The sequence below is a fragment of the Equus przewalskii genome, chromosome 16 (assembly GCF_037783145.1).
Source record: "Equus przewalskii isolate Varuska chromosome 16, EquPr2, whole genome shotgun sequence".
NCBI classification, from domain to species: Eukaryota; Metazoa; Chordata; class Mammalia; order Perissodactyla; family Equidae; genus Equus; species Equus przewalskii.
The window spans coordinates 68,662,600-68,688,122 of record NC_091846.1 but is presented as its reverse complement, the minus strand read 5'-3'; the positions used below and the strand labels follow the sequence as shown (position 1 = coordinate 68,688,122).

Sequence of the window (25,523 nt, the reverse complement as noted above, 5' to 3'; positions counted from 1 at the left end):
ATGACAACACAAGTCTACTTAGGTCAACAAACTGAAATTTGTATTTAGAAGCAATGAACCAGACACTATCAGGGACAATATTCAGTCTGTCTACTGAAATAAGCCACCACTGTTTCCAGCAGTTATCCACTAACAAATGGCTTTAGACAAAGTAAGAAATAAATGGAGATAATACAGTAGTTTGAAAGTAACAGTTAATAAACAGGTAGAGTTAGGTTTTTCCTTTTAGTTATATACTTACTGTAAGAAATCCACTGGTTTTGAAATTGCTGTCAATGCGTTTTTATTTGGAGATGGGCAATATCATCTTTATTAAAATTGTTCAATTTTACTAAGACTTAAGAAGGTGAAGAAGACAATGAATGGCTATCATTTACGACCAGAAGGTATTGGTGATGTTCTCAATTATTCTCCCTTTCATAACACACTACATGACAGTACAAATACAACTGGAACCTAAACATAGTTACATGAGGGGAAAAAAGGGTACATACGTAGAAATTTATTTTCTTGCAAAAAAGTTCAAAAACATACTTCTATGTTTTTATGACGTTATGTCAAAACTTAAAACTTGGTATTTTCATTGAAATTATACTTCTGTGAACTAGAATATTTTACAAATAGATATATATACACAGGCAGAGAAACATTATATTGTTCTTCCATTTTTATATTTTTAGAATTTTAAGTACTTAATCTATGCAATTAAAAAAAAAAGTCAAACGATGTCAGTTTACTATTTATGCTATATATACAGACTTTAAATAATAAATTAAACAAAATGCCAAAGAACTGAAAAATCTTTTAGTAGCCTAGCATGGTAGGTGCAGTGGAGACTATGAAGCAATGATAGTTTCTTCCAGGGCATTCCAGGTTCCCTCATAAAGTGTACTATAATACATTATTTCTTTTAACTTTGTGGAGTGGATCTTTTCAAAGAGCAAGGATAGTGAAGTGGAGTTAGAGAATAAATTCTTTAATAAATAAACTTTAAATAAATAAATAAACTTTAAATAAATAAATAAACTTTATTTACATAAATAAATAAACTTTAGAATAATTTCTCACTTCCCCCTTAGCCAGAGGGTAGAAGTGAGCAGCAGAGGTGGAGACAGACAGACTGGAGGAAGGAGGGAGGAGGAACTCAGCCTTGACTACAATCTTCCTTAAAATCAAATATTAGCACGTAAGCATATAATAATTTATTCCAAAGCCACACATGAAAAAAATTGCTATGCTTACTTTATAGTTAACTTTTCTTACAGCTTCATTTCCTAACCCATACTCTTGGTTTACTTAGTTAAGTAGACTAGAAACACTTATTGCTAAGGAAAAAATGCACGAACTTTTTAGGTTAAAAAAAAGTAATAAAACAATTTATTTTTAATGTCAAAATTTCAAAGCTTTCATTAGTTTAAATTAGCATTTCATTTCCTATTAATCTCTATTAGTTACCATTTAGCTACAAAACTCTGAAATCTAAGTTAACATCTGTAACCTCTTTACCAGTCCTAAGTACTAATATTTTAAAAATGATTGCAATCAAATTAAGAAGTTTATCAATTTACTATGAAATCCAGATCCCACAGGACAAGTTTATATCCTTTAGACATATATTTTTTAAGGTGGTATATGCTAATTTCCATAGTTAAAATTCATTTGAATAAGTTAGCACCTATAAACTTACATTCTTCTTAAAACCAAAGTATGCACCAATGAACGTTAGCGGCACAGATATGCAGAACCAAAGGGCCAATATGGCAACCAATGTTCCAAAAGGAATAGCTGCTGAAGAGCCTTCTCCCCAGAGAATCAGATTCATTATAAAGAAGTCAGCAAACACAATCCTGAAAAACACAATAGGCTTTTGGGTAAAACCTGAGTTAGAAGCAAAATGATACAGTAGTAATCATATGTAATTAATATTACAATTTCTGTTATATACAAAGAAAGTGCAAGTGCCGAGTCATGGGGTATGCGAATTTAAAACTTTAGCAGAAATTGCCAAACTGCTCTTCAGACTGGTTTTGTCTGACTTTAACTCCTACCTGCAGCTTATGAGAGTTACCTTATGAGAGTTACATATTTTCACCACACTTGCGATGGTCAAATTTCCTGTTTTAATTTGCAGTTCCTACTGACAAGTGCAGCTAAGCATCCTGTGTTAGTTGGCTTTTTAGGTTTCACCTTCTGCGACTTGCTGATTACATCCACTGCTCATTTTCCACTTGGGTTGCATGACTTTTGCAAAGTCACATATGTGAGTTATTTATATACTCCAACAACTAACTCCATTAAATATCTTGTTCTCCCTGCTTACAGCTCTTTATGATAACAAATCTCTGAATGTGTGTACTTAATTTCTTTTCGGTCTTTCTTCTGTGAATACATTTTTAAAAATATGGCTATAATCACTTCTAAATACCCCACACAGTTTTTAATGTTATCAAAGTCATCAGTTTTTTCATCTTTTGTGTAACTTACTTAACAGAAAAAAGCCTTTCCTAATCTGGTATCATGAAGATACTCTTCTATAATTTCCTCCAATTGTTACATCTGTTACAGTCAGGTTTTAATCCACCTGGAACTGATTTCACGTGTGTGAGAGAAGAATAGAATTTTCTCCCTTCATATACACAATCAATTGTCCTAGCATCATTTAACAGTTCCTCTGGTTTGTGATGCCACATCGAGCATGCTTCCATGTATAAATGGTCTATTTGTGTTTTCTGTCCCAACAGCCATGGACATCTGCAAACACCTTCACAATACTTGGTCTTCTCATCAAGTAACATGGTGACTTTACATCTGTTACTAGTTAATAAGCTTTGTAGACCTGTCCTATGGGTCATGCCTATTTTCATAAGCTATTTCAGGTACTGTGAAGGTTTTCTGTTGCTAATACTCCTGTGAATAGAATCCTCTTCCCACACAAGTACCACCACCATTAGAACATATAATTTGCTATAGGTGGTATTCATGATCATGGATTATTAGCTGATAACCAGCCATTTTGCCAGATGCTTTTATTAATTCAAGTTTTATAGCTAAAATTTGTTGATGTTCTTTGTATACAAATTATGTGACCAATAAGTAACAATATGACCACCGCCTTTTGGAAATGTATTACTTTTGTTTTATGTCTGTGATTAGAACTTAAATAACTGAAGCCATAAAAGGGATTTAATGAAAATGTCTCTAGTGTTTTATCACTAAATGATGTTGGTTTTGAATTAAACATGAGATTTTGATGAATATAAGGAAGGATTTCTCTCTTCATTAAATTCTTTTTTTTCCCCCCTAAGGAAAACTAGCCCTGAGCTAACATCTGTTGCCAATCTTCCTCTTTTTTAGCTTGAGGAAGATGAGCCCTGAGCTAACATCTGTGCCAATATTCCTCCACTTTATATGTGGGTCACCACTGCCAGAGCACAGCTGACGAGTGGTGTACGTCCATGCCCGGGATCCGAACTCAAGAATCCGGGGTGCCAAAGTGGAGCACACTGAACTTCACCACCACACCACAAGGCTGGCCCTTCCATTAAATTCTTTTAAAATCTGGAAACGACGTTTAATATTATCAAATGCCATTTTGTTGTGTTCACTGCAATAATTATATGCAGGTGTTTTTTATACAAATTGTATGAATTGATTCCATAGAATTAAATGATCCTTCTTTTCCTAGGTGAGTACCAATCCCACTGACCTGAGAACTTGGGTTCTTGGTGCTCTATTTACCTCATCATCCCACTGGTGAACACCTGCTTTTAAGGTGGGATGAAGAAGACAAATCAGAGAAGGGCTCATCAAAGACATTAGGAACCAGCATAGGATAATTTCTATGAAGCCAAAAAAGGAAGGAGTTTCAAGGAGAAGGTATCCCAATGTTAGACAATGTAGAGAGGTAAGGTAAAGAGAGAAAAATGGTTTCTAGATTTGAAATGAGAACACTACTGGTAACCTTAGAGAGAAGTTTACTAAAGTGATAGAGGAAAAAAAGCTGGATTACATGGGTTTACATTGTTAATGTATGTTGAGAAAATGAGAGGAAGGCAGTGCAGACTATTGTTTCAAGGCATTTTGTTGGGAATGGAAAAGAAATAAGACAGTAGATGGGAAGATGCTTATGAGAAGCTCTTTTTAGGATTTGGGAGACCTTAGTATATTTGTAGGAATGAGAGATAAAACACATGAACAAAATATAGAGAAAGGGAGAAATGGGAGATGTCAGAAATTAGGGGACATGTTTGAAGGGCAAGATTCTGCAGGAAATCACGGCTGACAGTCTCGGTAAGTAGGGACACTTCTTGAGTTGACAGCAGAGGGAAAGAAAACAAAGGATACGCCTTGAGAAAAGCATAAAAATGTGAAGAGAACATGAATGGCTAAGAGGCATGTGAATCTTCAATGGAGGTGAAAATCTGAGAATATCCCCAACGTGTATAAAAAATGTGGCTATCTTCACTCTTTCATTTCTGGCCTGCAAATGGAACAGTCCTGGCTTCTAGATTCAATCTTTGTCTCGCTTTATTGCTGCTATTGTTCAGAGGCCAGTTCTCGCCCACCAGAAATCTGCGAGTTGGGGGAGAAAGTGAGCTCTATTTCTAAGACCAGAAGCCCAGCAGATACTTAATATCAGAAGCTATTCTCCAAAGAATCATGTTTGTTTTGTTTTTTTTAAGTGGTTTTGTTTGTTTGTTTGGTATATGTTCCTCTACTTAATGAAATAAACTCTAAAAAGTAGCAATATTTTCGATAAAAATCTGAAAATGCACACTTGCCTGAACTATCTTCAGGTGAGGATTCCTTTCTGTGATTAGGTCAAGAGCTTTAAATGCAGCCTATCATGACAACATGCCAGACTAACTTCTACAGACTAAGAAATAGATTTTTAAGAAAAGGAATGTAAAAATTTCTCATGTCTAAAGGTACTTTTTCCAGATAAGGCATGTAGTGGTTCTTCTGCAAGTATTTATTAAATATTCACCCATTACCCCTTTAAAAATTAAATTCATTTTCTGGGGTACATGGTTTAGAGACAGAGAAGATTAAAGACTTAAGGGAGTGAAAGTTTGGGAACTAAAATCTGACTATGTTAAGAAAGTTATTAATGAAGAAGTTAATAATAAAGTTATTAATGAAAAATTCACTTACCCAGGACAGAGAAATGACGTCAATAAAACATTTGTTTTCCACTTTTCACCTCCAAAAGCTGTAGAAGAAAACAAAAGTGGCATAAAATACAGATTTTTCTTGAAAGTAAACCAAATATCCATACTCCAAGTCAGCTGTTGGGCAAACTGTCAGATAGCACCAGGTGCCTATTCCTAGAAACTGACACTGGCAAATGCTAAGATCTTCCCTAATCAAGTGATCCAAATCAGAGATGCACATCACAGGACTGCCCTGGCTAAGTCCTGCGCTAAAGATATCTGCTTAGGTATAAAAAAAAACACCTAGTATCAAAGGAAAGTCATCCAGATCAGTTTTTCTTTTCTAATCTTTTTTTTACTTCAAAACAAAATAAACTCTTAAAATCTAAGCTAGTTTCAATCAATAAGACTGGGTAGAGAAAAGGCATATTTGAGACTCTCGTTTATCTTGAGGTCAGTTTCAGAATTTTTATAAAACTTGGAACCCTCAAGCCTGACACGCGACACATTTAAATTTCCACAGTATAGGTCTGAATCCTCCAGGATTCCTCCAGCAGTGTAGTTTCTGGTAGGGGATGGGTGAAGGGGGGCAGATCAGGGTCAGATCAGGCGACTAAGAGGGTTATGGCCACTTTTTATAACAAATTTGCTTATGAAGTTTTTACTCTCCTTTGCCCCCTCCAATTATTTTTCTCACTTAAAAAAAAATTAAAAATCTAGATAAATAGCTATCTAGATAAAAATCTGGATAAACAGAGTGAAAAATGAAAGTACTCCTCTGCTCTGTGTTTAAAAGTTGGAGATGAAATTGGCTGAGATGTGAGAACAGCTTTGATTTTTAAAAAGTTTTAACATAGTTTGTAAGCAAGTTTAAGTACTACCTGCCCTAGAAGATAAAAAGATGACAAATTATATATATGATTTGAATTCACAGCATTACTGATAAAGAGACTAGAGGGAAATTGTTCATTTTGGGTTTAATACAATTCCAATCAAAATTTCAATATTATTTTTAGAAACATGAGAAATGATTCTATAAAATGAAGTATTTTGTGACTGGGGCCATGTGATAGCATCTCTCAGAATGTTCTGCCTGATTAATATGCTACTTAATCTGCAGCTGGGAGATGGATGGAGAAGGATGGAGAGGAATTAAATGCGGGGAGCGCGTCTGCTGGGGAGGGAGGATACACTGGAACTTCACGCACAGGGAAGAGCAAGTGTGAAGGTACCCAGCCTAACTGAGGAAGTGAAAGAAAGCCAGTGTAGCCGAAACAGTGAGAAAGCAGAAGTGTGGTGTGGTAGGCAGGGGTCCAACCATATCTCACATGTGTTAAAATACATATGACCACCCTAATCCTACGTCCTTAAAAAAGAACTTGACAAAACTCACAGAAATTAAACACACACAATCACATAGGACTTCACATACTCAGGAGAAAATTAGATCTAGCAAAGTCTAACTAGTATTTCTACTTTGGGTTTGTCTAACCAACCACACCTTAAGGCTCTACTATGTTTCACCTCAAATCGTATTCCTACCAGAAGACCCTGGGGAACCCTAGCTCTGTCTCATCTCTCTGGCACTTTAAATCATAGATTACCTATGAGATCATCTCAATAGGACTTTAGGATTCCTAAGCCGGGCAAACTGGCATTCACTGACCCTGGCAAAGCTGCCTTCTAAGTCATCTACTCATATCCCATCCTTACTCTGTGGCCCTGATCCCTTTGTTCACTGAATTTTATTTTACTTTCGGAAAGAAAGAATACAAGAGATTGCAACTAATTATATTACAAAAGGTAACTTACTTTAGGGCTATTTAAAATTTTGAGATCTTAGTTTAAGTACAATTTATTTTTATAAATATTAAACTGGTACAGTTATAAGTATGACTTCTCTTATGTAAGAAAAGGTATCTACATACATTACTTGTTTTAGTGAATATATTGTTGATACTCATTTGTATATTTTTTTAAACCTTTATTAGTCTACATATAGTTCTATGAATGTAGCAAATCTAAGTTGTTCAGCTGAACCTGTTAAGTCAAAACTGAAAAGGAGAGAGGGGATGGTGGATAAGCAGCACCTAAATTTATCTCAATGTCTAAGCATTTTTGAACAAATAAATCAGGGATAGTCATCTACTTCACAAGCTTTTTGTAAATAAGGATACACACCTATAATACATATTGTTTAAAGAGCACCAACTGCTGGATGCAAAGGTTCAGAGGCCCTGATGTAGCAGATCAGATTCCTGATCTGACATCCAGGCAGGGTGGCTTTTACTTACACTTATAGAATCTGGCGGCAACATAGCCTGCAGGAGTGCCCAGCAGCACCCATAAGACCACAGCACAAGTCATCAATGCTCCTCTGTTGGCAGGTGACAAAAATCCCAGGCAAGCAAAAACTAAAAAATTAAGTAATTTAAGTTACAAATGGTATTACTGTTTCCTTTGTTGCAAAGTGACAGAAGATCTCTCTCGTTTTTTAAACGATAAGCTAAATACAATTTCATGAAAATACGCTATCTTTATCATGCAGTCATACTGACTCAGTAACATGCAAGGTACTGCAACAGTCGGATCATATATAAGGCATGCTCCACTTTGGAAGCTTCCTGTCAGGGTCCGTAAGACTCCACCTTGCTTGTTTTCAGGGGAGGCTGATCAGATGCTCACAAGTGCTTTCAGCTCTTCTGAAATTCAAGTACAGCTTTTAAAATTAACATCAATAAAAATATTCCCACTATGAAATAGTCTCATTTTTTTGTTCCTTTTAAAAAACAATATTAGGTCCTCTGGGGTGAAAAAACCCTTATAACGTTCAAACATAAGAGACAAGACAGGGCTGGCCCAGTGGCGCAGCAGTTAAGTGTGCACGTTCCGCTTCTTGGTGGCCTGGGGTTTGCCGGTTCGGATCCCAGGTGCGGACATGGCACTGCTTGGCACGCCATGCTGTGGTAAGCGTCCCATATATAAAGTAGCAGAAGACGAGCATGGATGTTAGCTCAGGGTCAGTCTTCCTCAGAAAAAAGAGGAGGATTGGCAGCAGTTAGCTCAGAGCTAATTTTCCTCAAAAAAAAAAAAAAAAAAAAGAGACAAGACGGAATCTAATAAAAGAATAAAATACAGGAAAAAAGATTTCATAGTACCATTAGCTCTTTGAACACAAGTAACTGAAGGACCTGGTCAATGACTTGGGGAAATTCTGGCTCCTACTCTTATTCAGTTGGTTAGCTTTATTTGTTCTTCTCTATATAACCCTCTCTAGAAATAAGAATAAAAACGTTATCATATACTTATAGATATTCCCAGCTTTAAGGCTCAGAAGTTATGACTCGCTCTAAAAGAAATCCAAGAACAGTTGCAAGTGGCTTTCTAATTCCAGGAGCACAAAAGTTCCCAGTGTTTGCCCCAAGATGTACATCACCAAGCACATCCCATGCACACCTTCTGATCAGCCCCGACTGAAAGGCAAGAGGAGAAACTCATGATCAGCAGGAAACCGATCAGGGCAACTTGAGGAGATCTATCAGAATTTCAGCTAAGATGCAACTCCTCCTCACTCCCCACAGGCCTGAGAAATGACTCTTCTGAAGCAAAAAGATTATATTCAAGCATTTAAGGAAAACAATCCCTATCATTCCCTATCCTAGGCTCTCTGAAACTTTCCTTCCTCACAAGTTCACTTTCTAGCTGACCCCAATAAAAACGACACAGTGGCAGAGGGCAGCTCCTGATACAACTTTAAAGCAGTATTCTATCCTCAAGCAGTCATTTGGCTCTAGCTCAGCCTTGGTGCTCTGGAAATCCAGTGCCTTCATGCTATCCTCTGGCTGTGTCCAAACTTCCGCCAGGACACCTTCTCCCGACCTGCCCTCTTCAGTATAAATACAAATTCTAGCCTACCCATCACAGCTGCATCTCTTTATCTAAGTTGTTAGTGGATGAAGAAAAATGTTCAAGTCTTCAAACTGAGCCTGAAGGTATAAATCAGTGGTTTCCAAACTTACTCGGGTGCCAGACATTTGGAAGTGATAATCCTCTTTCCAAAGCATTTATGTGGTTAATTCCATCATAAAAATTTGGAAACAATTTTACTAACAGAAAATGATTACAGTATGCAGTCAAACATAAGAGTAAATGCTAAAAAATTATTGAAAGGTCATTTTTGAATTCTTCTAATATTCATCTGTTCATTAACAATATTACTGTTCATTAGTAGCAGGCATCAATAAAGGAAACACGGGAAATAAATGCAAAATTTAGAGAATTCTATTCACAAACATTTTTTTCTCTTATAATTAGGAAAACTGGAAGACCATGGAATTAACGTATCTCCAGAGAGTAGTCTCAGAACCACTCCTGCGGCCGATCAATACCTCTAAGCCTTAGGAGGTCTATTAAAAAAAAGAGATCGCCCTAATTGACAAAAATTTAAGTAATAAAATCTGTGAAGAGGGGCCGACCCCGTGGCCACTCACGAGTGCTTAAGTTTGCGCGCTCTGCTTCGGCGGCCCAGGATTTCGTCAGTTCGAATCCTGGGCGCGGACATGGCACCACTCATCAGGCCATGCTGTGCTGGCAGCCCACATGCCACAACTAGAAGGACCCACAACTAAAAATACACAACTATGTACCAGGGGGCTTTGAGAGAAAAGGGAAAAATAAAATCTTAAAAAAAAAAAAATCTGTGAAGATTTTCATGTGGCACAAGATATTTTTTGTGTGAGATCTTTCCTGAACATTGCTAGAGAAAGAGGTCTTGCCTCCTAAATCCTCCCAAGAAGGAACAGTCTACAAAAAAGCTTCCTGCCCTACCTTACCTCTTCTCCTTTTGTCTTTCTCAGTAGAAGCCAAGAATATCTTGGAAGCCTAATCATATTGGTGGGGTGGGACAGTCAACCTGTATGACCCTGCTTCCAGGCTACCCAGATTCAGACCCAGGTGGTCTTTAACGACCTAGTCATCTCTAGCTCCAATGCTACCAAGACAAAGGCTTGGCTTCTACGCCGCTGTAAGGGAGATACGAAGAGTCAGCTTTTGGGCACAGTTAACTCTACCCCAAGCCACAGCCAAAGCACACAGATTTTGAGAGCCAAGAGAACTCTCAGAAACAATCCAGCCGAGCTATCTCACTTAGGAAAACTGGATTTCAACTAATTATTTAGGAAAAGTATTTTCTACTTTTCAATTTTCACTTTACACTTACATAGAGTCACAAAAGTCATAATTAAAATCTGTGTCCCGGATCCTAGAAAGACTGATAGCAGCATCCCTTTTCTCGGAGGACGGAATATATCACCATGAACTAGTTTCCAGCCAAATTCTTCCTGGGCATCCTCCTAAAAAGGAAATGAAATTGTTTAACTGTCGTTGGTATCACCAAGACAACCCGTCAGTTTGTTCACTGTTGAATATGCTGATATAGAGAATTTTTTAAAAACTTACAAATGTTAACATTTACTTCAATTTTGAAGTATAAAGCTTGTCTCATGGAGCTTTTATATAGCTTTCTTGAAATTGCGTTGTGTGTTAAGGTCTACAGTTACTGAAAAACTTTAAAAAGAAACACAAAGATAATGTGACATGTACCAAGTTCCAGTCTAAGTCAAGTTTTATAATCCAACTTCATGACAAATTTTTAATCACAACCTTTTTAACCTAAAGTTATTAATCTCCAAAATAAGTAAATGGTATTAGGTCTCATAGCTACTTCACTGGAACCGTAGGCTACGCTGTCAAATCATAAAGTTAGTGTCACCAGCTCAAGCTGCTCCCCTGATTTCCAGACACATATACAACTGCCTAATCAACGGCTCCACTTAGGAGTTTCACGTACATCTGGAACAGAATTATCCACAACTGAACTGACTCCCTCTCCCTGACTACACTTGCTCTTCCTGCAGTCTCCCCGAGTAGGTAAAAACTCTATCCTTCTAGTTGTTCAGTCCTCAACACCTCAGTCATCCTTGATGCCTTTTCTTCCCCCCCGACTTTGCATACAATCCTTTAACAAATCCTACAGCTATACCTCCAAAATATATCCACAGGATCCACCACTAGCCCCTGGTTCAAGTTATCACCTCTCACCTGGCTATTACAATGCACACTAAACTGGTCTCTCTGCTTCCGCCCTTGTCTCCATTCAGTTGACTCTCAAACAGAGCAACTAGAAAGGTCCTTTATCTAATAGGGTGGTTCGGACCAGAAACATGGGGTCATTCACTGACTTCTCTCCCTCTTTCACCCCCTACACAGTGGACGGGCCAATGAGTATTCCATCCCACCTCCTGAACACTCTGAGTCTATCTGTCCACTTCCCTCCGTCCCCTCTGCCACTCTTTCCAATCTCTGGGAGTTCTAGAACAGCCTCCTCACTGGTCTCTGTCTCTCCAATCTTGCCCTGCCCTGAACGATTCTCCATATAACATTCAAAGTGACTTTCCTAAGACACGAATCTGACCAAGTGACTGCTGTAATATTCTTCAACAGGTTTTCAACGATCTTCAAACGGTACAGATCACAAGCCCTTCAGAATGTGGCCCCTGCTACTTTTTCAGCCTCCTCTCTTAACATTTCCTCCAGGATATAGCTGTCTCCCTCCCCCAATGCCCATTCACACTTCTATCTTTGAGAGCAGTAGACAATGCTAATGCTAATGTACTACACTTTCACATATTTTTCAGTAAATATAAATCAACTGAAATTTGAAACATGGAAAATTTTATCTAAGTACTAATCTTGCTCTTTACAATGGCTAATTTATAAGACAATACTAAAAACCAAAATATTTCCTTCCCCTTGGTACAAAATACTTTCATATACACTTGGGAATTAGACTTTACCTGGTCATTTATAAGGAATGTACAAATTGAAGTTTTATTAAAAGTATATGGGCTCTAAGTGGATTAAATAAAATTATATCTGGGATTGGCTTCAAAACAGCTGGGGCGGGAGGAGCAGCTGAGATTCTACACGTAAATCAAGACTGAACATGAGTTGATAACTGGTGGACCAGGGTGATGGGTATATTAGTCCTTTTGCTTTTGTGAATGTTTATGTTAAAAGTATGAGAGAAGGGGCTGGCCCCGTGGCCGAGTGGTTAAGTTCGCACGCTGCGCTGCAGGTGGCCCAGTGTTTCGTTGGTTCGAATCCTGGGCGCGGACATGGCACTGCTCATCAAACCACGCTGAGGCAGCGTCCCACATGCCACAACTAGAAGGACCCACAGTGAAGAATGTACAAGTGTGTACCGGGGGGCTTTGGGGAGAAAAAGGAAAAAATAAAATCTTTAAAAAAAAAAAAAAGTGTGAAAGAAAAAAGTACATGCACCTCTTCTTTTAGGTGAGGTAGTGTTAGACAGACGAAGGACCATTTCTGACTACTTTTTGACCAAGCAAGTACTAAAAAACTTAAAGAGCGTAAGTAAAAACTAAGTTTCCCACAGATAGCCAGGCCCTCTTTAGAGCAATCTAATGAATGTGCCTAGTTTCTTGTTATCCTTGCAGAGATATTCTATACATAAGAAAACACACGAATACATTTTCTCTCCTTTTGCACAAATAGTAGCATATTACACACACTATTTTGTACCTTGCTCTTTTAGTCTAATATCTTGGAGATGCTTCCTTATTTGTATATACAGAATTGCCTCATTCTCCCCACTCCCAGCCCCCAGGAAGAGTCGTCCTGAGCTAACATATGTTGTCAATCTTCCTACTTTTTTTTTTTTTTTGGCGTGAGGAAGATTAGCTCTGAGCTAACATCTGTGCCAATCTTCCTCCACTTTATATGTGGGTCGCCACCCAGAGCATGGCTGAGTGAGGTAGGTCGCACCTGGGATCTGAACCCATGAACCCGGGCCACCGAAGTGGAGCACGCCTAACTTAACTACCACACCAGGGGCCAGCCCTGTATTTCCTTTATACAGACTCTCTTTTCACATACCTTGCCCAGTTTCTTACTGGGCTGTTGAATGTTTTCTTAATGATTTTAGAAGTTCTTTCTTGGGGCCAGCCCCGTGGTCAAGTGGTTAAGTTTGTGCATGCCACTTCGGCAGCCTGGGGTTTGCCAGTTTGGATCCCGGGCACAGACCTATGCTCTGCTCATCAAGCCATGGTGTGGCTGTATCCCACATAGAGGAACTAGAATGACCTACAACTATGTACTGGGGCTTTGAGGAGGAAAAAACAAGAAGATTGGTAACACATGTTAGTTCAGGGCCAATCTCCTCAAAAAAAAAAAAAAAAAAGAAAGAAAGAAAGAAAAAGTGGAAAACCACTCTAAAAAAAAATTTTCTTTCTTTATTGAGGAATTAGCTTTTTGTTTCTGACAAGTGTTAAAATATCTTCCCATTTGACATTCATCTTTTTACTTAATGGTATTTTTGCTATTCAGATTTTTTTTTTAAATATAGTAATCATAGAGCAATCATTTCATTTATGGCTTCTGGCTCTCTGTCACACTTTTAAAATTCTACCCTTCTCCAAGATTTAAAAATAACTTCTCATGTGTTCTTCTAGTATTTCAGTTTCACATTTTCATTTATCATTTCAATACAAGGAATAAAGTTGGAATCATTATTTTTTCCCAGATGGCCATCCACTTTATCCAATACTATTCATCAAATCTGTTTTCCTCTGTTAATATACTTTCTTTACCTCCAAATTTAGATTCATTATTATCTTACAGTGAAAATGTTTACTTGGAATTTCTTTGTTCACCAATCCTTCTAAATCTCTCATTAGGACTGCTATTTATTTGCTATTAATTTTCTGTTAAAGTATCTATGGAAATTCCTTCAGGTCTGATTGATGGATTGACTGATTCACTGCCAAAGCCTTTCTATAGAAACTCCTTCAGGGAAGGTCTCGTTGTGGTCAACTGTTTTCGTTAATCTGAAAAAGGTATTTCATCTTCATTCTTGAAAGACTGTTTCTCTTGGTACACGATTCTATGTAAATAGTTAATTTCTCTCACCAATTTAAAGATATTATTTTGTCTTTGAGCTTCTATTGTCAATTTAATTGTTTTTCCTTTGCAGACGCCCAGTTTTTTTTATTTCTGGCTGAGTCTAAGATCTTCTCTTTTTTCTGGTGCTCTATAGTTTTACCACAGTTGATCCAGATGTGGATTTCTTTTTACTTATTCTGCTTGAGAAACACTGTGTTTCCTTTATCTATGGATTCCTATCTTTCATCTGTTCTGAAAATTCATAGCTGTTACTTTTTCATATATCTTATACTCTAACTAATAGGTCTAGTATCTGAAACCTTTGAGTGGTCTAAATCTGGTGTTTATTGTAAATTTTTGTGAATTTTTGACTAATAAATCACACTGTATTTATCTTAAATTGAGGGAATCCTGCAAACTTAAATTTGGGAGACCTTCCTTCAAAGGATTTTTACTTATTCTGCTAAGAATCAGAAGGCACTTATTAACCTAGAATCATTTTGTGCCTCTTCAAGAATCCAAGCTTAATATAAGAGACCAAGGATCAGCTAGCTCCCTCACTATTGACGGAAGGTTTAATCTCCCAATTGGTTAAAGACTTGATACAGGCCATCGACCCAAAGGAGAACTTCAACCTTTCATACTTGCATTGCTTCCTGCTCTGGCCTCAGCTTACTTTTTGGGGGGTTAGGTGGTGGGGGAAGTCCTTGGGTACCTTTTTTACCTATCATGAGCCCAGTAATGCACCAACAAGTGTGGCACATCAAGGAATGACTTATTCATTCATTCATTCAACAAATATTTATTGAGCACCAACTATATACTCAGCACTGTTTAAAACACCAGAGATATGATAGTGAGTATAACAGAAAAACCCTTCTTCTCATGAATACGTGTTCTCATTGGGAAGGCACACAATAAACAAAATAAGTAAAACATAGTACATTAGATGGTGAGAAGTGCTACAGAGAAAAATTAGAAGTATGGATGTGTGTAGGGGTGGAGAGCATATAATTTTAATAGGACGGTTAGGAAGGTCTCATTGGGAAGACCATATTTCAGCAAAGACCTGAAGGAGGTAAGGGAGCTAGCCAGGTAAATATGTGCAGGAATGAACATCTGAGGTAAAGAGAAAAGCAAGTGTAAAGGCCTTCAGGTGGGAACATGCCTGACATATCTGAGGAACAGCAAGGCAGCCAGTATGGCTGAAGCAGAGATCCAAGAGGTACAGCAGAGCCTTATGGGCTATTGTAAAGACTCTGGCTTTCACTCTGAGTGGCATGGGAAGTCGCTGGAGGGCTGTGATCAGGAGTGACATGATCTGACATGGTTGAACAGATGTGCTCTGACCACTATGGTAAGAGACTAGAGGGAGGGAGAGAATGGGAGCAAGCATGGAAACAGGGCTGCTCTAGCCAGATCCCAAGGCGCCTCTATGCAAATTAAGAAAAAAAATTCCATTAACTCAGCGATTATTTGGAATTGCCAATTATAAACAGAATATTTAAAAGTTATTTTAATGAAATATTTAATAAGATATACAATGGAATAAAAACCATGGAAAAGAAACTGCAGAGTAAAAGTGCCAAAAAGTTTATACACATTAGTGTGTTCTTTTTCTAATTAAACAGGATAGAAAGGTTAGGGAAAAGGCTAAGCAGCTGGGGAAAGAAAACAATGAAAACCTGAGTTTTATGTATTCACTACAAGTCACTGTAATTCTTGTGAAAATTTTGTTAAAGAGCTGCTATGAAATGAAAAAGTATAAAATGTATAACACATGCAACTTAAAATGTTTGAGAATAATGAGTTGGGACATTAGATTGCTTTGAATACACCAAAAGGTTGAAATGATAAAAACTGAGTTAAAATTACCATTAAAAAATCAAACATACACATAAATAAAAATTGCTTGGGAGCTACTCCAGTCAACACTTCACCGTTTCACAAAGTGTGTGTATGCTGGGAATGGAGACACTGACAGCTGTCGGCACATAAGTGAACAAAGAGGACAGAATTGGAGCTGAGCACCCACACCCATTCTGCATCACTCTACTGACACAGATAAGGTTGTAAACAATTTAGCTCTGAATGCTGTGGCAAGTAAATTTCTAGAGAAGCCAATTCTTTTTAAAAATTAATTAATTATTTTTTTGAGGGAGATTAGCCCTGAGCTAACATTTGCTGCCAATCCTCCTCTTTTTGCTGAGGCAGACTGGCCCTGAGCACACATCTGGGGTCATATTCCTCTACTTTATATGCGGGACGCCTGCCACAGCATGGCGTCACAAGCGGTACATAGGTCCACACCCAGGATCTGAACTGGCGAACCCTGGGCCGCCAAAGCAGAACATAAACATGTGAACTTAACCACTGCTCCACTGGGCCGGCCCCTAGAGAGAAGCCAATTCCTAAGGATCACTTTCTTACTGAAAATATGAATTTAAGATAACTTTTGAGAAGAATACTTTAAAAGTAGATTCTGCTTAAGGCTATTAAACGTTTTTTAAAGAAAAAATAACGACTAGCCTTGGCAGACCAAAGAATAGTTATGTTTCACTCACCGTAGAATCCATCTGATTATATCTGGCAATATCTTTATGCAGTGTCCGTAGCATAATCATAGCCACCATTCCAGACAAGAAGAGGACAATGACCAGGGAGTTCATGATGCTGTAGAAATAAGCATGTCAGGATTAATCTATAGCTTAATCTTTGGAAGAGTGAAACTTTCTAAAACTGCTTATTGAGTAACATTAGAACAGTATTAATCAAAATCAAAATTTAAATGACCTATAATCCAACAAGCCAGCCCTGGTGATCTAGTGGTTAAGATTTAGTGCTCTCACAGCTGCGGCCCAGCTTTGTTTCTGTTCAGGAAACCACATCACCGTCTGTCAGTTGTCATACTGTGGCGACTATATGTTGCTGTGATGCTAAAACCTATGCCACTGGTATTTCAAATACCAGCAGGGTCACTCATAGTGGACAGGTTTCACTGGAAATTCCAGGCTAAGACAGACTAGGAAGAAGAACCTGGCCACCCACTTGCAAAAAAATTGGCCATGAAAATCCTATGAATGGCAGCAGAGCATTGCCTGATACAGCACCAGAAGGTGAAAGGATGGTGCAAAAAGACCGGGGAGGGTTCTGCTCTGCTCTGCTGTACAGAAGATGACTAGGAGTCAGAATCAACTTGACAGCATTAACAACAAAATCCAACAAATTCAATAAACTGTGTTCTGCCATGTTTCCTTCTAGTGGCTACATAATCTAGTGGCTTGAGAACTAGAATTTTTTTTTTTTACAATGGTCAATGTTATTAAATAACTACTGTGCCCAAATCAGTACAACACAAGCTGTGAAAATCAATAAAGGACTGGTCCATATCCTCAAGAAATTTACTGAAGAACAAATTTATTCAGTAAATTAATGAGTGTCAAAAGGGTAGCAAAGTAGGAAAAGGGGAGTGACGGTAGCACGAATAGCTTTCTAGATAAAAGTTTTGAGTCATGCTTTGAAGAGAGAATAATAACAAATAGTCATAACCACAGCAGCAGCTTCCATTTACTGAGTACTCTTCCATGCCAGGCAAAGTGCTCAAATGCTCTGTTTCATTACCTCCTGTAATCCTTAGAACAGTCCCATGAGGCAGGTATTTCTAGATACAGGAATGGACTCTCAGAAATCAAGTGACCTGGCCTGACTCACAACCAGTGACTTAAAGCCAGTAGTGAACCCAAGTCCACCTGATTCAAAAGCCCAGACTTTTGATAACTGGAGAGGATTAGAGTGAATGAGATGTTTAAAGGGACAAGGAGTAGAATAAGTACAAAGCATAAAGCAGATTAACTCTGCACTCTTACCTAAACCACTGAATGTGGGTATGAGGCATAGATTCCAGAATATAGTCCCATCTAGAGGCCCATCTGATATTTTTATCTTCCTAGAGGGATTAAAAAAAAAAACCCCAAAACTCTTTAAATAAGCATTTGCTGACAAAGCACATTAAAATCCACAATTTTCCACTCACAGTTGACCTTCCAGTTAGTCAACAAAACTAATTTCTAATTATCATAACTTGTGTCAGTAATGAGATTCAGGGAATTTAGATTTACTCAAATCTCAGGAAAATCAGGATGAGATTAAGCAGTAAAAAAAAAAATAATAGGAGTTCCTAAAAGTATCTAGTTACTTGTATTTTTTAAAAGTCTGGCTTTAAATTTTAACCAGTAAAGGTTTATTTTAGATGTCAAAATTTAGAGCTATATTTATTTTTTCAGAAAATTCTCTTCGACGCCAGCTATCTATGTCTACGAGACAGCTAACCAGACCAGAGTCATAACCTAGATATACTGAGCATCTGGCAGGTGTCACCCACACTGAGCTCTTAATACCTAGAAAAAAATATATACTGTTTACTGTGCTAGGCGTGCAAAATTACACACTAAATGGGGACTAACAGGGGCCGGCCCAGTGGCTGAGTGGTTAAGTTTGGGTGCTCCACTTCAGCGGCCTGGGATTCGCTGGTTCAGATCCTGGGCACAGACCTAGCACCGCTGGTCAGGCTACGCTGAGGTGGTGTCCCACATAGCTCAACTAGAAGGACTACAACTAGAATATACACTATGTACTAGGAGGGCTTCGGAGAGAAGGAGGAAAAGAAAAAAGATTGGCAACAGATGTTAGCTCAGGTGCCAATCTTAAAAAAAAAAAAGAGGAACAGGAAACATGACCACTTTACTGGATTGCCAACGTAGTTTATTAAAAACAGAGGTGAAATATTGCCTAAGATTCTCATAAAATAAACTTTTACTTTCTTCCTAAGAAACTCCTCCATTAATGAAAACCCTCCCTTGAATTCCCTAAGAACCTACATAAATCCTCTACCATCAGGAAACTCTCCCTTTAAGTTTATACTCAAATCCTGATTGAAAAAATGCTGTTTTCCCAAATGCTTGCTGCATATATCTTCTATATTTTCATACCATCCTCCATGCCTAATTTCTACCTTTTGTCTTTTATCTCTTATGCTTAACATTTAATAAGGATCAATTCTCCAATTTCTTATACTTCTCATTTAAATGAAGACCTAGTTTTGAGTACGATTATGTTGCCTGGTGCACTGACAAACTAGTCCAAAAATCAGCTCATTAAAAGCTTATCTATTTGACAAGTTTAATCAATAATATTAATTAGTTTAAGTAGTACAAATTTAAAATCAATTTATGAGTTATACTAAAGATAAAAACAAACTCACCTGGAAGCTAACAGAATAAGTATAGGCAATTTTGATCTCCCCAGAAGCCTTGTTACTTATATCCATGGGGGGTCCCGAGCAGTCTGGTTTATCTATATGGGTATGTTTGAAACTGTGGGAAGAAACATTTTGGCAAGATGCTGATAAAGCACAGTTTAAAAAAATGGGGTAAAGTAAAAGTGAGAGATTTTGTACATATTTCACAATGCTGCTGATAATCAGAAGTGAAATTATTCATGTCATGTTTCATAGTACAAATATTTATTTCATATAAATAATGAGGATTAATTATAAGTGTGCATGGAAAATTATTACTCAAAATTAGAAACAAACTCGAAAACACTACTTGAAGAGCATTAAATAATCTTAAAAAAATAAATAAATACAAACACTGAGTGAGTTTAAATTAACTACCACCTTTTTATGGCACGTGTTTTAGTTTTTTTCTTACCACCACTGGCATGAGAAAATGGCTAATTCATTGGGGAGAAGTCATGAAAAAATGGAATACTCAATCAAAAAAGGATCTCTGATAGATAATAACTGATAGGTACTTTCAACACTAAAAAATTGACACCTTAAAAAGATGCGCTTTCAATGCCTTGTCATTTACTGGCAGCTAACTCTGCATGGAGACTTTCAAAATGACAGCACTAATCAGCTCAGTTGAGCCTCTGATGCAAGGTCAAGGTGCAAATATTCAAGGTAATGCTCTTTCACTGTAAAAGGGAACACTGCCCCAACCACTCATGTTCTCCATTCCAAGCTGACATGGAAAAGCTGTCAAACTTCCTGATTGAAAAACAAAACAAAAAGGCACCTTGGCTTGACCACTTACCATGACAGGAAAATAAACAGGTGTAGTTTCTCTAATCAACTCATAACTCAAAAACAAGCCATGCTAAAGGGAGTTTTAGTAAAACCAATCTTGAAACGCCAGATTATCAGCTAGAATGCTAATTCAGGAAAAAAGTTAATTGGGCCCAAAATATTTATTCTTTGGGCCTAAATTTCAGTTATATTTACTTACTTTGTATCTATTTGTATAGTTACCTTTTTGGTTCAAGTTTAGCAGCCACTAATCTCGCTCCCATGGACCCAGTTTCAACAACATGATAGTATATTTTGATGTCAACATGGTTGAAGATGTAAAATGTATCTCTTTCATGGAATTCTGACTGTGGAACAGAACATAAAGGTAGAAAATTGGCTATACAAGAGTCAAAACATAAAATTTTTAAATGAGCCACAGAAGTAGGAAAATTTAAGCTTGCATAGAATTTTAATCCTTCCCCATAAAAGTGTTTAAGTTTTAAGCTTAAAAATCTTAACAAGCCAAAAATTAACCAGCAGAGGCACAAATTATGCTTATTTAATGTTTTAATTCTTACATAAAACATTGTAGGTACATGTTAAGAAGAACACATCTAATATTTTCTAGGTTTTCTCTTGTGATAAAACCAACATAATAAATTTTAATATATTACACATTATGAGCATGCTAATACATTTAAACACTTTTCCTCCATGGAAGTTTGTAACTTCAGACTAAATCAATAATCTAAATTATTCAAGTGTCTCTGGTCAACTCTCACAAAAGCATTAACCGATATAATCAGTTTCAAGATCAAGCTCATGCTAACTTCTACTACTAGGTCATTTAAGAGACTAAATCAGGTTGACCTGATTACACAAAATTTAATTTAATATATATTCCCCAATGACTTTAATTACTTTCTATATTAATGTTTTCACTTTACTATTCTGTTTTAAGTGTAAAAGAATGGTCTCAAAGACAGCTACCTTTTAAAAAAAGGTATAATACCAAACTTCTTCAAAACAGTATTTCATGGACTTAAGTTTGCAATACAAATTTCATGGATTTATAATGAGGTCTTTTTGGCACTCTACTGTTTTCTTTTCTATTTAAGATTTATGAATCTAACTTTAAACAGTGTCAGAATATACAAAAGTCCAAGTCCTTAGCAGGGCACTCAGTGTCTTATAACAGACACTCTCAGTAAATGCTGAACTGAATCAGAATTATTTTAGTTCTGGAGTTAAATATATATACTGTTAACCTGACTTACGTTCAAGATATAAGTAGTTACTTCAGAACATCTGAATTATACTCATTGGATGAATATAACAAAAATTGCTAAAGACTGACTCCTTCTAACAAAAAGCCATTTTTAAAAGTTGCACAGAATTTATCATGAACTTACATTAATAACACAGGCATCTTTTGCATGACCTTTATCTGTAATGTAACAGCCAATAGGAAATCCAGGATTACAGAACCTCTGACCATCTTCAACATCATAACACCATGTTACAGGCATATTATCCACAATCCTATGCACAGAAATAAAAGCCAAGTTAGAATCACCAAACATGCCTAAGAATTACTGCCCAAATCTGTGTAATCGCTTCATAAAATTTAAATGTCTTAAAATGCCTTAAGCTGCCAAAACTACAATCAAAGAATTTTGATGAAATGTGGTATTCCAAAATAATAGCATTATGCCAATATCTGATACACTGTAGTGAGGAAAAAACTTCATAGCTTTTTTGAAACTATCCATGTATATAGGAAAGGGAGTTTTATAAATTAATATATTGCAATTGCTAATTTAACAATATTATTATCTAGATACCCTTTAAGTATAATTTATTTAACTTTAGCAGAATATTCAAAAGGTCTAAACAGGTGCAAAGCAACATATCTAGTTCCTCGGGAACAGTTTATGAAATGGTTTAGAAGCAAATGTCTTTTATTACTCAGGTAATTCAATAAAAAGGAGAAGAATATAATTGCAAGATATGGGAAAATATTCAACTTAAGGGTCAGGTGAAAAAGTGAAAATTATAATATCATCTATTAAAACTGTGTAAATCCAACTTATGTCTAAAAGGAATGCTGCTATGAAGCCAAAGAAACAAATCTTTCAAGTTCTATAGTGAAAAATACGGCGTTTTTTTGTAAAAAGGATAAAGGTAAAAAATAAAGTTCTGTAGCACTATATGACTACATTACAGTCCAAGTATGTGGTCCCTATGCCCAGAGCACACTGCAAGATACAAATAAAAGAAATTACTAAAAATATACTAGCTGTATTACAATCATAAGACGACACTCCAGGGCATGTTTTATTTGTTAATTAATGTATGCCTTAGGAAGTAAAATTATGATTCTATATTCACCCAAGGTGTACATTAATGACCTAATAAAACATGTCTCATCACATTTAAATGCTACTTAATAGCAGCCAATGTACGAAATTTTAGAATCCCCTACACTATTAAGTTGCTTATTATAACCAGCAGGCTAGTAGTAGCTCCCATGAAAAGACCATAAAATATTAGAAGCATGAAAACAAAGCTATATAAAATAAATAATTCAGATTTTCTGGAGGCCTAAGGAATCAGCTAATTGCTTTAATTTTTCAAATAGAGAATGAAGTTTAGTCAATGAATATATACCAGCAATATATTAATTGCAATATCTTTATGCTATCACATCAGAGAAAGTACTATATAAAAATTATAGCACTAGTAACAAAACGAGGAATTAAGGGGCAATTCAGCTTTTGAAAGGCAAATATCCTAAATTTATCATTTATATAATGCCTTGACACAATAACCTTTTCCTAGCAATAGGAAGCATTAAAATAACAACAAACCCTTGGAAATAAACGCAAGAGAATTTAAAGAATATAATTTTTAATTACTGCCTTGCTAAGTTAGGGAGTAGTATTTATTTGAACTTCTAACTCGAAAAAAATTCAGTCAGTTTTCAACTGATACAGTGAAAAAGAGTATAAGAATAGGACTTGAAAGGATAAAGGTTGAATGGCTGGCCCCAATATTTTAACCATTAAGGACTCCTTTCTACTATTTCTCTCCACCCTCCATGGATTCTATTTGAAACACTTCTGTAAATCAAGCTTCATTTATTTATTTTTAATTTTCTTTTAGTATGTTTCTTTTGGTGAGGAAGATTGGCCCTGAGCTAACATCTGTTGCCAATCTTCCTCCTTTTTTTTTCTCTCTCCAAAGCCCCAGTACATAGCTGTATACCCTAGCTGTAGGTCATTCTAGTTCTTATATGTAGGATGCTACCACAGCATGGCTTCATGAGCGGTGTGTAGGTCCACACCCAGGATCTAAACTGGCGAACCCCAGGCTGCTGAAGTGGAGCGTGCAACCACTTGGCCACAGGGCCAGCCCCTAAGCTTCATTTATTAATAATTCATCTTCCTAATAAATTAACTAAATTCCAAACGCTTCTGATGTAAAAACGGAATAACCTATGTTGCCACAATACACTCAGAAAATTACAGCCAAGAAGCAAAGAAACTTGGCATTTAAGTTGTTCTATGTAGTTTTAACATGAGTAAACTTATACTACTTGTTAGGATTTTGATTTTTTTTTTGAGGAAGATTAGCCCTGTGCTAACATCTGCTGCCAATCCTCCTCTTTTTGCTGAGGAAGACTGGCCCTGAGCTAATATCTGTGCCCACTTTCCTCTACTTTATATGTGGGACGCCTACCACAGCATGGCTTGCCAAGCAGTGCCATGTCTGTACCCAGGATCCGAACCGGCGAACCGCAGGCTGCAGAAGCGGAATGTGAGAACTTACCCGCTGCGCCACGGGGCTGGCCCCAGATTTTGATTTTTGAAAACAGTTCATCATTTCCCTCTGCTAACTTGGTGGGATCTAGGATTGGAACTCACTAAACTATCTTCAAAGACCCCTCTAACCAATAAGCTACAGTCCAGTGGTTCTATGATACTAAAAAATTTAAATACTCTGATAACTAGTTAAATAATTATACTTTTATAAATAAAATGTCACAAAGATTTAGAAACTTAGGCAAGAAGTATAATCACAAAGCGTGCAGATTATAGTTGAAGGGAATTCAAGTGTCTGGTGCTGATATCAAAACACTAGTCAGTCTCAGGAATAAAGAAGTTGCTTAGGTAGCTGAGAGAGTAAGCCAAGAAGATCCTCAAACTATGTTTTAAAGCCCCAGATAAGAATAAAAAGTATTCATCAATTTAGATAGGAAAATTAACTACTGTCAATTAACTGACTCTTCTCTATAACGAGAATAAGTTGATACATTAACTAATATCCAGTCATTTTAATTATTCAAAAGATAGTAAGGCTAAAATGTTATGGGGGAAAGTTATAGTTCATTCATGCAATACAACCATGAAAAAGAATGAGGTAGATATAGACTTACAGATATGCTTTGCATAGGAAAATGCCCCTATTTTCTTAGATCAAATGAGCAAGTTATAGAATATTGTGTACAATATTTCAGTTACGTTATTTTAAAAAGGTACACAACTTTGTATATACCTGTATATGCACAGAAAACCTGGAAACATAACTGAGAAATAAGAGTGCTACCTCTAGGGAACAGGGTTAAAGAAGCTGAGGGCAGTAGAAAACTCAAGTTTTATTTCATATTTTCCTGCACTGCTTATGCTTTTTCACAAGCATGTATGTACTGCTTTATAATTCAGAAAATTCTTATGCTAACCCCAAAATGTCTTAGTGCAAAGGCTAATAAAATGTGCTACATTCACAACAAAATTCCATAACAGAACACTATACTTTTTAAAGACCTTACAGATTTCTAAAGCTTCATGGTATTTTATCCGTCAACTCTGTTATCTATGCTTAAAATCCCATTACATAGTAAAAACTTTCTGAAATAATCAAAGACAGAAATATACTCAACAAAATGTTCAAATTAATTCATCAATGTAAATCAACATTTTCCAAATGTGTAATGAACTGATTTAAGGACTAAAGCCTATTTCCTAGAATTAGCAAACTATATATTTGTGATATGGCTTAGATTTTTTGTTAATGGATTCAGACTTGACATCAGAAACTTCTCTGATTCAACTACAAAATCATTATTTACCATCACTTTTTCAGTTTATTTTTTTAAGCAGAATAGTTTAAGTTTGCAACTGAAATAATTATCCCAAACTGTTTAGAAAATTTTACTATCAAATGCTTTTTAACTTTGTAACCAGTTTTAAATTATTTATTCTTCTTGTTATTAAGCATCTTGGACCTATGCTGATTGCATCATAAATTAGTTAAAAATATTTCTGAGTACTTCA

At 36.5% G+C, this 25,523-nt stretch overlaps 1 protein-coding gene across 1 annotated transcript in view; it reads right to left on the bottom strand.

Moving 5' to 3' along the window:
* Positions 1-25,523, bottom strand: part of TM9SF2 (transmembrane 9 superfamily member 2) — a 56,525-nt gene that overhangs the window by 8,734 nt on the left and 22,268 nt on the right. The window contains exons 5-13 of the mRNA XM_008516407.2: positions 21,600-21,729; positions 20,428-20,552; positions 19,375-19,486; positions 17,981-18,060; positions 16,679-16,787; positions 10,372-10,504; positions 7,448-7,567; positions 5,155-5,212; positions 1,688-1,847 (exon numbers count right to left, since the gene is read on the bottom strand). Coding sequence (XP_008514629.1) covers positions 1,688-1,847; positions 5,155-5,212; positions 7,448-7,567; positions 10,372-10,504; positions 16,679-16,787; positions 17,981-18,060; positions 19,375-19,486; positions 20,428-20,552; positions 21,600-21,729 — 1,027 coding nt within the window. The remainder of the gene's footprint in view (positions 1-1,687; positions 1,848-5,154; positions 5,213-7,447; positions 7,568-10,371; positions 10,505-16,678; positions 16,788-17,980; positions 18,061-19,374; positions 19,487-20,427; positions 20,553-21,599; positions 21,730-25,523) is intronic.